Here is a 16,191-nt window from a genome sequence, read left to right as displayed (position 1 = left end):
GACATACACTGTATTTTATACTACCATGGGATTATTTTTCACTTTGATTTCAGAGCATACAATGAATATCTCAAGAGAAATATTCCTACCCATCTCCCTTAGGAGAAAAGGAGATTCAGAGACACGCTGTGAGGGACTGGAGGTCACCCAGCTCACGCCTGGGCTGGGCTAAGAGAAATCCACATCATACTTCTGTTGTCCTCTCTTAATTGATACTATTTTCAAGATTTTACACTATAAACCTGGTCCTTTTACACTCCTGTTTTCTGGAGAGAAAAGTTTCAGTTATAAAGTAGAGAAACCTATATGATTTAGGAGTAAGGATTAAAAAGAACGGGGACAGTTCTCACCTTTTAGAGATTCAGATATGCGTGTGTGTGAACACATCTTCATTGTGTGTCACATCTCATCAACTGTGAGTGACATCAACCTTAATTGTCATATGCTATCAAACCTTTTAGAGATTCAGATATTAGGCTCAGTTCTGTGGGCTAATAGTGTCCACACAGTTCAAGAGTGACACCAAAATATACATTAATCTTAGGAACATTAAGAGTGATTCTTAAATAAACACAAGGAAAAAATATTACTGTGGTTTGCAGGCCAGTAGGATTTGAAGTGGCAAGACTGATTCAGCAAACGATAATCAAATAAGTGCTATGCTACAAAAGAATTCTGCATCTATTATTTTATTTAATCCTTACACCGGCCTTCCAACGTTTTCTGTGCCCATTACCGATGATGGAGCTGGGATCCGCAAAGGGCCTGAAGGATCCTAAAAATCGCAGACACGGTTACATGACAATGCTGAAATCTGGGGCCACATGCATCTTATTCCAACCATCCCAGAATATACCACCAATATTCAGGAATCTGAAAAATGTCAGCATTTCCATCCATCCTTAAAAGTTAACGTTTTGAACTCTTTGTACAATTCTTGTAACATGAAAATGTGAAATGATTTCAAAATATAAAAAGTTAACCTGCTATTACCCATTGCCTCCAGCAGGAAAACAGGAAAGAGTTTTCACTGAGGGGCAGGAGGTGATGGAGACGAGGCATGGGAGGCAAGGGCCCAGTGTCTGCTGTGACAGGTGTGGGGGGAAGGTGGAGGGGAGAGCACTGTGTGATCCAGACGTCAATACGAATGTTGGTTCATTCAGTCAACAAATCCCAATTCAGCATCTCCTCTGTGCTGGGTACCAGTAATATGAGGTGACAAAGGCAAGAGGCCTGCCCTCCAGGACTCAGTCTGGAAGGGGAGAGAGAGACTGGAACAAGCAATTTAACACCATACGCTGAGAGCCATGCTGCAGGCTTCTACACGGTGCTGTGCCAGCACTGGGGACTGACCCCCTGGGAGGGTTAGGGGATACTTCTTGGAGGAAGTGACAATTGCATTGGGGTCTTAAAGGATGAGGAGCTTTCCTGGCAGAGAAGAGGGGAAGGGCCATCCAGGCAGAGCATATTTCCAAAGGCATGGAGGTTGGAGAGATCACGGTGTGTCTTGGAAATGGAAGATAGTTCTCTGTGGCTGCAGCCTGGGAGGCATGGTGGCGGTGGTGGGGGAGACAGCGAGATGATGCTGGAGAGGTGGGCGGGGACCACGATTCCGGGTCTGCCAAGTGTGGCCCGCTTCTGTACATGGTGGGCAGCCAAAGGTTTTTATACAGGGGAGTGACAAGCTCCGTGATAAGATCACTTGGTGGCTTTGCGGAAGACGTACTGGAGAAAGCCAGACAGGTGGCAGGGAGGCCAGCTATTACGAACTCTACATGGAAGGACCCTCACAGCTCAAAGGTCCTTGGTGACTAGTCTGGCTCTCCATTTTAAGAGTGACAACCTGAGGTCTGGAAAGGTTAAGAGACTTGCACAAAGCTACCCAGCCAGCGAGGCACGGAGCTGGGACCAGAAGGAAGATCCTCTGTGGCTGCTGCAGGGCCCCTCCTCCTGCCTAGACCGCTGAAGGGAACAGGAGCTCTACAGTCTGGGCTCCCTCCCTAGGAGGGGCTTCAAGTTTATCTGCATGAACAACCGAAAGGTTAGGAAACCACAGTCGGTAAAAGAGCGGAGAGATGTTTTCATACTGGTTTTGGATTCCTGCTGTCTTATGTATCAGATAACTACCAAAGGCAACACAGCTTAGCTACCGAGTAAAACAAACCAAATACAGACAAGGGAATTGAGGGAACGTGCACGGCTTCTTTCTTTCTTTTTTTTTTTTGTGAGGAAGATCAGCCCTGAGCTAACATCCATGCTAATCCTCCTCCTTTTTTTCCCCAAAGCCCCAGTAGATAGTTGCATGTCATAGCTGCACATCCTTCTAGTTGCTGTATGTGGGACGCGGCCTCAGCATGGCTGGAGAAGCGGTGCGTCGGTGCGCGCCCGGGATCCGAACCCGGGCAGCCAGTAGCGGAGCGCACACACTTAACCACCAAGCCATGGGGCCAGCCCTACGGCTTCTTTCTAAATCGACCCAAGTCATCCAATCCTGACTGTTCACTCACGCTGAAGTTCAGAGGCATCAACAGAGTCCCTTGTGAGTAGCTGGGTCAATTCTTTCCTGAGAGCAGAGAGTCACCACTTTAGCTATGTTATCTGAAAAAGCCAGTTAGCAAGAAAATATTTCATCCATAGAATGACTATTCACATGGTTAGTCCCCAAAGACGCCTGCCCCAAAGTAATCCGGGATGCTTACCAGAGTCCTGAACTGAGATTCTAATCCTGACACCCCACCCCTGGAACTTGAGGAAAGTAAGTGTATTCTGTTTCCCAGAAAACTCCAATCTTTGGGTGAAGCAAAAACTCTCAAGATCTGAAAAACCAAACAGCCCTCCTACATTCTCTCATGATGTCACCCTAAAGAGGGTGATCTACAAGGAGAATTTATTTTCAGGGTAGAAATAGATTTTCCAACACCTGCATCTCTCCTGGAGGGCCCTTGGGACTTCTTATCTGAGCACGAACTAGAGGGGTGTCAGCGGGATCTTGGGGCTACCCTCCTCCTCGCAACGTGATTCAGACCCAGCCCCTCTGTCAGAGTTAAATTGAGTAGCCGGCCAAGGAAGCAGGTATCCGTATTCCTCCACATGGCAGTTCATATTGTACTAACCAAACCATTAAAAGAAACAGAACACGCAGTGTCTTTGATCAGTCACAGATGGGAGAAAATCAGCCACAGCAATAAGCTCACGGAGGTGGAGTGTGTCGTCACACACGGAGCCGGGATGTGTAATCCAGAAGGTGTGTGGGGGGAGTTGATACCATATGTCGCTTGACTGCTGTGGGCCCGCTCCCATGTCAATAGCAACACGTTCCTCCAAAACAGCTCTGAAACCATCCCTGACGCCACAGCACTCTGCCAAACCATGTTACATGACTCTTACCAGGTACTGAAGTCGCTGGCGCTCAGTCTCGGGGGTGAATTCCGAAGACATGGGGATGATTTCTCCATTTCTGATGATTATGGCCCTGAAATGGCGAAAGTGCATCATCAGCATCCAGTCTCATATGTACCCCAATTCTGTGATAACCCCACAGCATGGTTCAGAACATGCATGAAATGCCCAGGGGACACTTTCTCCTGCAACCTGCATGCCAAAGTTCACTGTTACCAACTCTGGATCCCTCATCACATGGTAGGTGTATGTTTACTATAAGAGCATCACATTCTGGTTCGCTTATGTTTACTTTTTCTGGTAGCTGGAACAGAGCCTTAACAATCAGCGCCAAGCATACGATTTGGTACATAATAGATGCTTAGTGAATAAATGGATGAACGAATGAATGATGCCACAGAGGTTTACTCTAGACTAGTGCTCTCCAAGAGAACTTTCTTTGATAATGGCAGTGTTTTAATCTGTGCAGTCCAGTATGGCAGCCAGTAGCCGCATGTGGGTATTGAGCATTTGAATTGTGGTTAGTGCAGCTGAGAAACTGAATTTTTAATTTTAATTAATTTAGCTTTCCGTTTAAGCAGTCACAAGTGGCCAGTGTTTAATGTAGTAGACAGTACAGCTCCAGACCCTTGTGACTCAAAGGGTGTGTGGGCCAGTAGCATCGCCTCACCTGGGAGCTGGTCAGAAATGCAGACTCTCAGGTCCCACCCAGACTTATTGTATCAGAATCTGCATTGTAATAAGACCCCCAGCCGATTCGGAGGCACATTAACATCTGAGGACACCTGACCCAGACTCTTGAGTTTCTGGGTAATATCCTGGGTCTACGAAAAGCCACTCTCATCTCATCTCAAAGCTCAGGAAATTCACACACTCCCAAAAACGTGCCCAAGAGCTACGCTGACTCGAGGACTTTTGAGAGACCAGAGTTCTCCAAAGCGGATGTCTGAATGAGAGGCTGCAGGATTGATAACCATGGAGCAACATTTTCCTAGGCCTACTCCTGGCAGAGCCTCCTGTTCTCAGACCTTCTTGTTCCGGAGTGCTTCCTGACAGCCACTTTCCAGCTAGTGTTGGGTTGTGGTCGAAGGTTGCCATTTCTATGACAAATACAAGTGGCTTGGGTAATTATGTTCTGCATGAATCCAGTAGCTCCCTGGCACCAGGGAGCAGAGACCTGGAGACCAAACATACTTCTCTGTGAAGACCCACAAACATGGGAAACACTTTTGATGAGCTCAGCTCTCGGCGGATGCCTCGTTGACTAGGGGAGGCTGCATTCTTTGTGCCAAGAAGCCCCTGGCACCCTGCCCTCCCACTGCAAAGGTAGTCCCTGACTTAGAAACAATCCCTATAAATGGCTGCAGCTGTCAAGACCACCCCCCCCAACCCCTTGCCACCTGTGCCCAGTTGCTGCTGTCATAGAAACCGGTGGAGGTGGGCAGGCCAGGGAGGAAATGTCAACAAAAATCTTGGGGGCTTTAAAGAATCATGGGTCTAGCAGAAACACAGTGGAAGCTGTGGGAAAATGGAAAAATTTACTGGAGCTGACTCTGGGAAGATGATGCCTCTTGCTGTAACATTCATATCACTTTTATTATGCCGCTGAAAATAGGGCAAATTAAAGATTTCTTCTTATAAACCAAGAGCCACTTGTAAAATGCAATTACACCCCCCCACAAAGGTGATATCCGCCATTCACAAATCAGTGTGAGTTAATGCAAATTGTATTTGTCCTAATTTTCAGCTGAGAATAACTACAATAACAGAGTAGGAGTTTTGATAGAGGAGAGAGAAACCTGGAGAACTTGCAAGAGGGAGCAGGAAGGTCTAGGTTAGGGCCTCGCCCTAAACAAGCGAGACGGGCCCTGAGGACCTGGAGGACTAGAGCAAAAGTCATTATGTAATAAATTCCAAAGGCAACTTTCTGTCTCAAAATTTTGCTTAAATCTAGTCTTAACTCTCTGTCATCCCTTTTTCTACATGGCCCCTGAATTCTAGCTTCCAGGCTCGGACTAGGAAAGCTGGATATCTGGGAGGGAAGTGAAAGATGATGGGAAGATAGGGGATGGGGTGTCAGAGACTGGGGAGGAGGGCCTGGGTGTTATTCAGCGTGGGCCTGCGGGGAGGGGCTCCCAATGCCCAAGCAGGCCCTGGAAGATTCTCCTCCAGGACCTACGTGTCAGGAGGTCAGGGGCCTTGTCTGTTTTGTTCACTCTTATATTCCAAATGCTTAGCATCACGCCCATCACACAGCAGGAGCCTAATGAATGTTTGTGGAATAAAAGAACAAATGAGAGAACTTAGCTTTTTCTTGAATTTCAGGCATGACAAGTAAAACTAAGAGGCAGCAGACGTTCACTTACAGAAGTGAAGTGGGGTCGACTTCACAGAGCCACAAGGGGCCTTCACCTAGAAATTACCTGCTCCCTCAGCTTCTCTTCCTGCCCAGGGTGAGTCCACCCAGCACCTCCTCCCACCTCGGGGTCTTCCCTACATCAGGTATTCCCGACCTCTCTCTCCACTGGCTCTCTGCCCATAGTTCAAAACCATGCTCAAAACACTTTGTGTTGAAAATCAAACAAAACGAAACCAAAACCAAACAAATGATACTCTCCTAACCCAAAACCCACCTTTCAGGGTCTGTTCTCTTTTCTTTCCTACTAAGCCAAGCTTTAAAAACAATAATCTACATTCAAGGTCTCTACTTCCTCTCCTTCCACTGGTCCCTCAAACAGAGGTAAATTCGTTCTTGCTCCTCTCTCCATCCAGTTGCTCTCACAAGTCACCCAATGGCCTCTTTGTTGCTATATCCACCTGGCCTGACCTCATGCCCAATCTCCTTGGCAACACTGACAGTCTCGCCCAATCTTGGCTTCTGGGTCATTCCTTCTCCTGGTTTCCCTCCTACCTCCCAAGACATTCCCTCTCAGACTCCTCTTTGCCTCCATTGGTGGTGTGGACTACCATTTTGTCTCTTGCCCCCTCTCCCTGGGCAATCTCATTTCCCAACTCCTTCACTCCCAAGATTAGGTTTAGAGGCCTCTCCTACACGTTCCCTTAGCCTGGTACCATTTCTAATGGAGAACACATCACATTCTGTTATTGATGACTTAATTGTCTGGCTTCCATGCTAGTCTGCAAGCTCCTAAGGCAAGAACCACGTCTGTCTTGCTCAACACTGGAGGCCCACTACTGTGCACAAGGCCAGGCTATTAGAAGCAAGATTGTACATAATTTTCAGGGTCTGGAGCAAAATAAAAATGCAGGGCATCTTGTTTAAAAATTAATGAGAATTTTAAGATGGTGACAGCAGAGCATGAAACCAAATGTGGGCCCTTCTGAGAGTGAGGCCTGTGTGACTGCACAGGTCGCACACCCAGGAAGCTGGCCCTGAGTGTATGCCCTCAACATTTACTGAATGAATAAATGGCTTCAACAACCACATATGCTGATGATTGCAAAGATCCTTTCCAGCCCACACATCTCTGCTGTGCTCCAGCCTGGAACAGCCGACTGCCAACAGGTATCTCCACTCGGATAGTCACCGGCATCTCACACTTAGCATGTCTCAAACGCGAGTAATGCTCCTACCCCGCCACACCCCTAGATCTGTCCTTCCAGCCCTCCCTATCTCAGGGAACAACACTACTTTCCACCCAGTTGCTCATTCCAGAAGCCAGGGAGCCATTTTAGACTTCTCACCCTACATGCCCAAGCAGGGACCAAGTCCTGTCAACTTGACCTGCTCAAGAGCAGGGGAAGCTGTCCCTTTGGTGATCCCTCCTGTTAGTGCTCTGGTTCAGGTCCCCATCAGAGCTTCTCTACAGGACTCGGGAGCTCTCCACTGCTCTCCCTGCTCCCTCCTCTGCCCCCTGCTCCCCAGGGTCACCCAGGTGACTTTAAAGCTTTACTCTCATCATGCCATGTCGCATCCCCTCCCTAAAGCCCCTTGATGGCTCCCTGGTTTTTGCCTCTATTTTGGCTTTAGCCTCACTCTTGCTACTCCTCACACATCTATTTCTCCTTTCCTCTGGCCAAACTACTCCTCTGAGAGTCAGCCCAGGAGAATGCCTTCCTGGTCTACCTTTGATGCCCCATCTCTGCGACCCCAGGGTGCCATGTGCCTAGCTGTCTCGAAGCTTTTTCCAATCCTCACTGTGAAGCCTGGCTTCCACAGCTATCTCTAACTACCTGAGGGTGTTTTCTGGGGAGAGCCTAAGTCATTGTCCCCGAATCTCCACCGCTCAGTGCCTGGCCTGTGGGAGACACGCAATAAGTATGCTGATGGATAGGGGGAGAAATAGATGTATCCAGAAACAAAGGCCCCAAATAAGACTTTTCTTAGTAATATTACCTGTAATTGTCTAGTTGTATATAGTCTGAGTCCTCAAAAATCCGTGCGCCTCTTCATTCGTTTTACAAAAAGACAATAGACCTAAGAGGATGCTGTTCCAGCTGAGTCATCATTGAAAAGTGACTCAAAGATAAAGGGAAACCAGACAGGGCCACATCCTTAGTGGGCAGGGGAAGGAGAGGCAGTAAAGGCAGCCATGACTATGTTTGCCCTGTTTTTTAATTTTAAATTCACACACAATGAGCTATCAGCATTCAATTCCAGTATTTGCTGCTGGTAGTAACCCTAAGTAATTACTTTCTCAAATAGATCATTACACCCAAATCCATCTATGGACAGAACATTCTCCACTTCTGTTTGAACTACCAAGTTCTTCCTTTATGAGGCATCCGTGGATTAAAGACGACAGCATGTTTGGCAGCCAAACTCGGCAGTCCCTAAATCATGGTGTCTCATCCTATGTTGATTCCTGTCTCCCTTTTGATCTTTCTCTCTTTCATCTCTCTGATCCTGGGATCAATTTGTCAGAGTGCTGGTCTCCAGTCTGGAGGAGGGCCGTGAGAGGAATGGGGTTTCAAAGGGAACGAAGTGCAGGCAAAGGCTGACAAATCTTGCATTAAATCACCAGTAAAGTAGAGAAATGCCTTTAAAGCTACATTCTCTCATCATAGCATTCTTGTATACTACATATCTTCTGCTTCATTATTTTATGAAATGTTTTTCCTAAGGAAAATTAAAAAAAATAAAAGCTATGGCAGCAATGAGTGTTGAGGGTTAGGCAGATGCCCTGATCTTTCTTCTGGGGCCTCAGGTCTTGCCTGTGGATGTGACCATGGTCAAAATTTGAATGACATTCCATTGACCCATTCAGAGTCTGGCCAGAGATTAAGTGAGGAAGTCATTAGGCGTTGGGGTGATTTAATAAATTGGCACCACCTCCCACCTGGTGTTCCTCACCACACAGAGGGGTGGTTCGTAAGCAGATTCCCTGAAGTTAAGGCTGGCCTTGCATTCACAGACTATAACTGAAATTTACATGCTTTAATTTCTCATCCAGTATACTAGATGGGGCATTATTTGTAATATGGTGAATAATAAGGTTTAATGTATTCTTATGAGTCAACTGCAAGGATGGGAGAAGAGGAGGTAAAGCAAAGACATTAAGAGATTTTTAAATGCTCTCCCCCTTAACCCCCACAAATATTAGCCTCGTGAGTGGATAAAGGCAATTTATTCCCAACTGATGAGAAGTGTGAGTTCAGAGAACAGTTCCTAGAAAATCCTGCTACTTCTATCCTCTAATGTCACAATTTGGAGTCAAAAAGACCTACTTTTTGTGCCCCAAGTTAGTCAAAAGTTAACTCGTCAAGAGAAAAATAAAGGCCCAAACAGGATGCTCATTTCAAATATTTGCTCGATTTTACGATTTCTCCTAAGGAGATCTCACTAACTCCCATTAAATCCCACCTCAGAGCAGGAACAATGCTCTCCAAAAGGCATTTGACAAACAAGCAAAAGGAAATAAATGGATAAAAGATATGCTTAGGCAACTGACAGAAGGTAAAATGCAAATGTTCAATAAATATATGAAAAGATGCTCAGTCTCGCTAGTCCAAGAAAATCCAAATAAAAGTAAAAATAATTTTTTCTTATTGGATTGGCAAGCATTTATTTAAAAAATAAAAAATATATAGTAGTTCTTGAGGGTGAGAAGGAATAGTCATTCTCATAATTAATAGGAATGTGAATTGTTAAACCTTTTAAACCTATTAAAATTGTAACCACATAGTCAATGGTTCAGCCATCCTACTTTGGGGAGTATATCCTAAAGAAATAAAAGACTCAGTACACAGGATATACAGACAAGAATTCATACTCGATATTATTTGTTGTGGCAAAGGCTGGAAACAGTCTGAACATCTATCAAAAGGGGAAAGGTCGGATGGATTGGTTTGTAATCTATAAGATATTATGCGGTCCTTAAAAAAAGAGTTCAGGGGGCCAGCCTCGTGGTGTAGTGGTTAAGTTCACGCAGTCCACTTCTGGCAGCCCAGGGTTTGCAGGTTCGGATCCTGGGCGTGGACCTACACATGCTTATCAAGCCACGCTGTGGTGGCGTCCCACATAACATAGAGGAAGATGCACACGTATGTAAGCTCAGTGCCAAGCTTCCTCAGCAAAGAGAGGAAGATTGGCAACAGATGTTAACTCAGGGCTAATCTTCCCCAAAAAAAAAAAAAAAAGTTCAGTATGTTTTGTGACCTGGAGACATCCACGATGTATTGTTAAGTGAGAAAAGCAAGTTCAGAGATTATGTGGTGTAATCCCATTTTTGCAAAAACAAAAACTATATGCAGATACCCCATACATATAAGGAGTCTGATTCCAGGCCAAAATCCTCCTTGTGCTCCTCCAAGCTTGACCCCGGCAATTACCACAGCCCTCCTGGGGAAGCTGCCCCCCACACCAGACCCCGTGCATGGCCTGTGCACTGAGGTCTCTGCAGGGCGGTGCAGATAAGGACTCACTCCCCTCACCCTCCTCAGGTCCCATTTATCTGCACATCCGCATTGCTAGCCTGGGCCCCTCCATGGGGCGTCTGGACCCAGACACTTCTGTCCACTCTGACTCAGTACTTTCCATTCCTAGTGTTGTCGTTGTCACCCCCTCCTCCAGCAACGGGGACGATGCACACTGGGCAGCCGCACGCTGCTCTCCCTTTGCCTGCTGCCTGCACTCTCATCGTGAGGGAACGAAGCCGTGACTGCTGCCTTCAGGGTGGAGCACTGTCGCAACTCACCACCCTGACACCTGGCTGCTCGACAATATGAAATTATGTTTGAATGAGGAGGGAGAAAAGGATGGAAGTGGGGGAGAGAGTTAATTTTTCTTTACGTATCTTCGTATTTTAACTATTACAGGGAACATGTGTTCCTTTGGTAAATTTTGAGGAGGAATTTATTTGCCCAGATTTGGCCATATCTTCACAGAAGAACTGGAGCCCTACTAAATGCAGATTTACTTCTGTAACACCACCAGTCTTCAAGAACCCCGTGTGTCCTGAGCCCCAGTCCACAAAAGTCTACCCAGTGGCGCAATCACACTTCAGACTTTCAGATAGACTCAGGAGTTATTGCTCAGAGCTCCGGCCCGATCGCAGAAGGATCCCGTAGCTGTGTCTAGAGTCACTAATGGAGAAACCAGTGCTGAATTCTGCTATAAAAATAAGAACTGGTTAAGCCCAAAATGTCTGTACTTTTCTCCATCACTTGTGTTATAAGAGGAGACCCACAGAAACAGGCTGAGAACTGCCAATCATGCTCACAAATAAAAAGGATAAACAGAGGCTCTGAGTGAGGGATTAACTGGGTAACTGAACAATTTGTCAGCCACTCCTCTTGATGGCTGGATCTCATTAATTTTAGCCGCATAGGCGAGTCTGTATAGGTGCCTCCTCCTGCTCTCCCCACCGCAGCCTGCGCATTCCGTACTGGTCTGATACTCATCATGGTTTCCCCGGGGACCTAAGAACTTGAAATAACGCCCCTTAGGCACTGACAGCATACATCCACGTATGATTTATTCAGCGGCCACAGGAAATTTTCAATGTGTTAAATCAGTGACACTTTGATAAAGCAAAAACAAAACACCCCCTGCCCCCAACTCCATTCCTGCTCCCAAGGCCTGTGGGCTACCTGCCAGCACACAACTTCCAGAGCTCAAGGCCCAGGCTGCCACCCAGGGGTCTGGATGTGGCCGCAGGATGGGAGAGGCACTTCCCTCACAGATCACTACTGGAAGGGAGTGGAGTGGATGTTCTTGCTGGGATGTAGCAAAGAGCTAGTTACACTTTCTATTCCTGAGAAGATATCTCCCTCCTTCCAGGGCAAGCAAAACTCAACATATACTGGTAAGTGCGTGTGGGCTGTGGGCCATGAGCTGTAGCTATGTCCACAGCTATGCTGTGGAGTGGTCTTGCCCTGTGGAACGAGGAACTCCCCTCCCGGAGTGTTTCAGAAGAGTCCCCCTCACCCCAGGATGCTACGAGGTTTGCACATTCTCACCCCCTCATTTCTAACCTGCACTGAAATGAGATGATGTTGCTGCCTTAGTACCCCACAGAGCTCCTACGTCATTGGCTACGGCTATAAAGAAAGCTCCAGATTCAAGCAAAAGAGGAATGCATGGAGTTTTAGGAGGAAGATGAAGTTTGGAGAATCACGTAGGGCAAATGCAGAATTTGTCAGCACCCTTTTCTGTAACCCTCAGGAAGCCTAAAGCCGTGCTCTGCCAGGGGCACTCTGGAGCAGAGCACCTTGCAGCCCTTCTGCCCCTCAAGGTAAAATCTTTGGCCTTAACACCAGACTAAATCCCAAAATTCAGAGTCAAATGATTTTGCAAACAGGTGTTATGTAAACATGGTACAAGGACCATTAATAAGCATATAGCTTTCCAGCCTCAACAGAGGGCTTTGTCCAAGTGGCACAAAGAGTGGGGAAAAATGGCTATATATATTTACATGTTCATTATACATACATATAGATTTATATTTATAGATTATATATAATATGTAGATTTATATATAAGTAAATCTCCATATATAAGTGTATATGCACATCTCCAAGCTTAACAGTAAAGGTAGACCCTCTCTGTAGAGCAGAAATGGAAAAGAAACCCCAAATTGCCAGGCTGCTGGACTTGAATAGCACGTAACGGTGTTCAGTAGTCCAGTTTCATGGAGTAAGAGGCATGCAAAGTCCTCCAAGCAAGACGAAGGGCAGGGCTCAAGCTCACTCCTGAAGTCAGAATCCAAACCAAGTGGCCTCTCTTCTCTGTCCCTCGGGTTCTCTCTGCAGCACGGAAACAGCCAGCCAGCGAAGCAGAGCTTGGGGGCTCGTGTTTGCGAGTCCTGGTAGCATGGCCAGGTTCATGGCCATCTCTCCCTGTTAAGAGATCAGCCAGCCCTGCAGTACAGAACCACCCATGTGGCAGTTAAATGTGAGTAGGTGTGTGATACACAAACACGCAGGAGGAAGGTTCCGAGCATCTACCCTTCTGTGTGGTTGTGAGTTCCCACAGTTTACCCGGGAGGTTATAACGGCAGAGCCGAAGCACTAAATGACAGAGACTGCGGGGCAACGGCTAAGTACCGTGCCCTCGCCCAGCTCTGAAAGCCCACGGCCGTGGAGGGGTTCACGTATGTGTGTGAAATCGGTGGTAGTGAGGTCATGTGGTGTGGAGGAAGTGGCATTGGGCTGGGAATCAGAATTCGTGATAGCCCCACCTTGGGCTAATCTCTCGCTCTGGGCCTTGGTGGCCTGGCCTATAAAAAGAAGGGGTAGGACCAGATCATTTCTCAGTCACCTTTCAGGTCTAAATTTAAACGATGCTGAAAATAAGCCTGATATACGTGGGGTAGAGAAATGCGGACAACTGCTCCAGGGACCAGGGAGGTGGTCATCAACACAATTCAGAGTCTAATAAATACAAACCAACACAGAAGTGCCAGGATGGGAGAAGTCACCCTTGGCGCTTCTCTTAAATCATAAAGGACAGGGCGCCCATTAAAGAGCAAGCCCCCCGGTGTCATTTCACAGTTGTCACCACTCCCCTCGGAACGCAGAGCTGCAAAGAAAAGGGAATCTTTGACACCGTGAAGAGTCTTCATGGATGTCCTGATTCCATTACACACTTTTTCAGCTGAAAGTGATTCGAAACGCAACATTAAATTGCACATTTCCAGAATGGAGGAGAAAATCTGGTACAAGGTGACAAAGAGAAACCATTCTGAAAACCCTTTTTGACAGACTGCATCAATTCCAAAGTAGAGGGAGAGGGCATCCATTTCGTCAAAAAGCATCAGACCTGGTGAATTCTGCTTGCAAGCAGCAGAAGCATCTGTCTCCTCCAAAAGTATTAGAAATGTGTCGACGGAAAGAAAGAGCAGGGCAGCTGACGGACAAGCTGGGGTTACTGTCAGAGGACAGCCAGGCTGTCGATGCTAATTAGAGCTGTCAAAAAAATAGCTGAAGGGAAAAAAAAAATCATCCCACAGGCCTGGAATTAGTTTGGGTGCATTTCTAGTCATTCCATTTTCAGAATGGATACTAAAGAAAAAGTTTGCGAATATGATGATTCATTTAACAGGACCTCAAAAGCACAATTAAGTTTCTCGGCAAAAATAGTCACAAAAACTGGTCAGGGAAAAAAATTCAGATCTTTAAGCAGCAGCAAAAATAAATGACCACTTGTAGAGCAATAACTGAGTCAGATGTTCCTATTTGCTTCACCACCAGCCTAGTCTGTATTCACACTACCCAGAATAATTCCTCAATGTCGTAATTCAGCCACTTTCTACAAACATCTTGCTATACCAGCAACATTCATGAAACCCCATGCACCAGCACAATATCTTCCAGACAGGTAAAAGCCTTATAGGCATTAAAGAAAACTGTTTAAGGTGTTTATTATTTCTAAAAAAATGACAAGGGGTCCATCTATAAATTAACAGTGAGGTTGTTTGTTCCTTTTTTTTGAAATATAGTCTACATTCCATAAAATTCATCCTTTTAAAATATATAATTTAGTTGTTTCTAGTATATTCAAAAGGTTGTGCAACCATCATCACTGTCTAATTCCAGAACATTTTCATCACCTCAAAATTAGCAGTCACTCCTCTTTCCCTCCTCCCCTCCAACCCCTGGCAACCACTAATCTACTTTCTGTCTCCACGGATTTGCCTGTTCTGGATATATCACATAAATGAGATCATACAATATATGGCCTTTTGTGTCTGGTTTCTTTCACTTAGCAAAATATTTTCCAGGTTCATCCATGTTGTAGCATGCGTCAGTACTTTATTCCTTTTTATGGCTGAATGAATATTCCACTGTATGGATATACTGCACTTTGGTTATCCACTCATTAGCTAATGGGCATTTAGGTTGTTTCTATTTTTTGGCTATTGTGAATAATGTCACTATGAACATTCATGTACCAGTTTTTGTGTGAATATATGTTTTCAGTTTTCGTGGATACATACCTAGGAGTGAAATTGCTGAGTCACATGATAACTATGTTTAAGATTTTGAGGACCTACCAATCGGTTTCCCAAAGTGGCTGCACTATTTTACATTCCCTATTGGTGGGTTTTAAAACGTTCTCTTAAAAGATCACAGAGTTCAAACGAAATTTATTTCTGAAAATCTCATGGTGGTTTCTTACTTTGGGCCATTTTAAAAGCACTTTGCGGGATAAGTTTTGCCTGTATGCTCTGATTTCGATGAACATATTGAACACGTAATGGTTCATTTCCCATTTGCGCGAGAGGGTATATATTCTGTTCTTCTTGAGTGCAGGGCCAATACCTCTACTCCACAGCACTGCACGGTCTCCCAGCACAAATGCATACAAAACACTTTTCAAGCTCCGAAGTGAGCATATTTTCCTCCCTATACCAAGTAGCCAGACTGGGTGAGGCCACCAGAGGTATTTATTCTTTTCTCTACTATAGTCATTTTTGGAGTAGGATGGATTTTTTCTTTTCTTTCTTTTTTTAAAAATAAATGATGACTACAATAGCTTGCTGTCTGTGGGCCAAGGCAGGTAGGCCACGCAGAGTCTGGGAAGCAACCTCCTTATGGATGGTCTGCCTTAGTCACACCCTGGTTAGAGCTGTGTCCAGTTCCAGCCTCTTTCCTCTAAAAAGGCAATGCAATGGAGCAACTGAACAGACTCCCAAGAAGAGAAATAAAAACAATTCAAGGGGTGGAAAATAGATGCTCTGAAGGAGGTTAAAGCAATTGTGGTATTTTCGCCTGAAGGAAAGAATGAGGAGGGAATTGACCACACTCTCCTTCACGCAATTTGAAATGGTTTTATTCAAAGGATGACAGGTGACCTGTTCTTCACGCTCAGAATAAAACAAGAGGAAATTCTATTTAAATCAAATCAGTAAGATTCTATGGCTGGAAATGGGAAAAGAATTTCCTGATCTTTACATTGAACACGGACTGAAGCCCATGGGTCTCCATCCCTGGAATTCTTCAGAAGGACACGAAGGAGCTTTGTCTCTATTCGCCTGCCAAGAGTCTTGAAGATCCTCCTCTGTTTCTTTATGATACTATAAACCAGGAACTCTATCTGCTGTATGAGGGCAAAGCTGGATCCATGAGCAATTCATTCTAGGCTGTATACTGTACTGAGAGGGTCTCGCGGCCTATACTGTGTGTGTAAACAGGGCATCATCGTTGCCACAGCCCCTGTTCAGAATAAGCTACATGACTTCACCTGGCAGGCAGGTGGGCTTACTTGTGGCCCATGGTTAGCTCACAGGCTGGATGCCTTACCTGTAAGGTGGCTCTGGCTCTACCTGCTGATGGTTACCCCATGTCAGTTCCTTACACAACAAAGGTTTGCGAAGCCCATCTCTTACC

The 16,191-nt window shown here is 45.8% G+C and overlaps 1 protein-coding gene across 2 annotated transcripts in view; it reads right to left on the bottom strand.

The window, feature by feature from the left end:
- The window catches only part of PPM1H (protein phosphatase, Mg2+/Mn2+ dependent 1H), a 247,660-nt gene that overhangs the window by 81,836 nt on the left and 149,633 nt on the right, over positions 1–16,191 (bottom strand). For both annotated transcript variants that reach the window (XM_087442091.1, XM_004429361.3), the window contains exon 5: positions 3,388–3,472. In XM_087442091.1, coding sequence (XP_087298217.1) covers positions 3,388–3,472 — 85 coding nt within the window. The remainder of the gene's footprint in view (positions 1–3,387; positions 3,473–16,191) is intronic.

This window comes from Ceratotherium simum, chromosome 17 (genome assembly GCF_057802395.1).
Source record: "Ceratotherium simum simum isolate JZ-2026a chromosome 17, ASM5780239v1, whole genome shotgun sequence".
Classification (NCBI taxonomy): domain Eukaryota; kingdom Metazoa; phylum Chordata; class Mammalia; order Perissodactyla; family Rhinocerotidae; genus Ceratotherium; species Ceratotherium simum.
The sequence above is the reverse complement of the archived record's forward strand: the minus strand, read 5'-3'. Positions and strand labels throughout refer to the sequence as shown.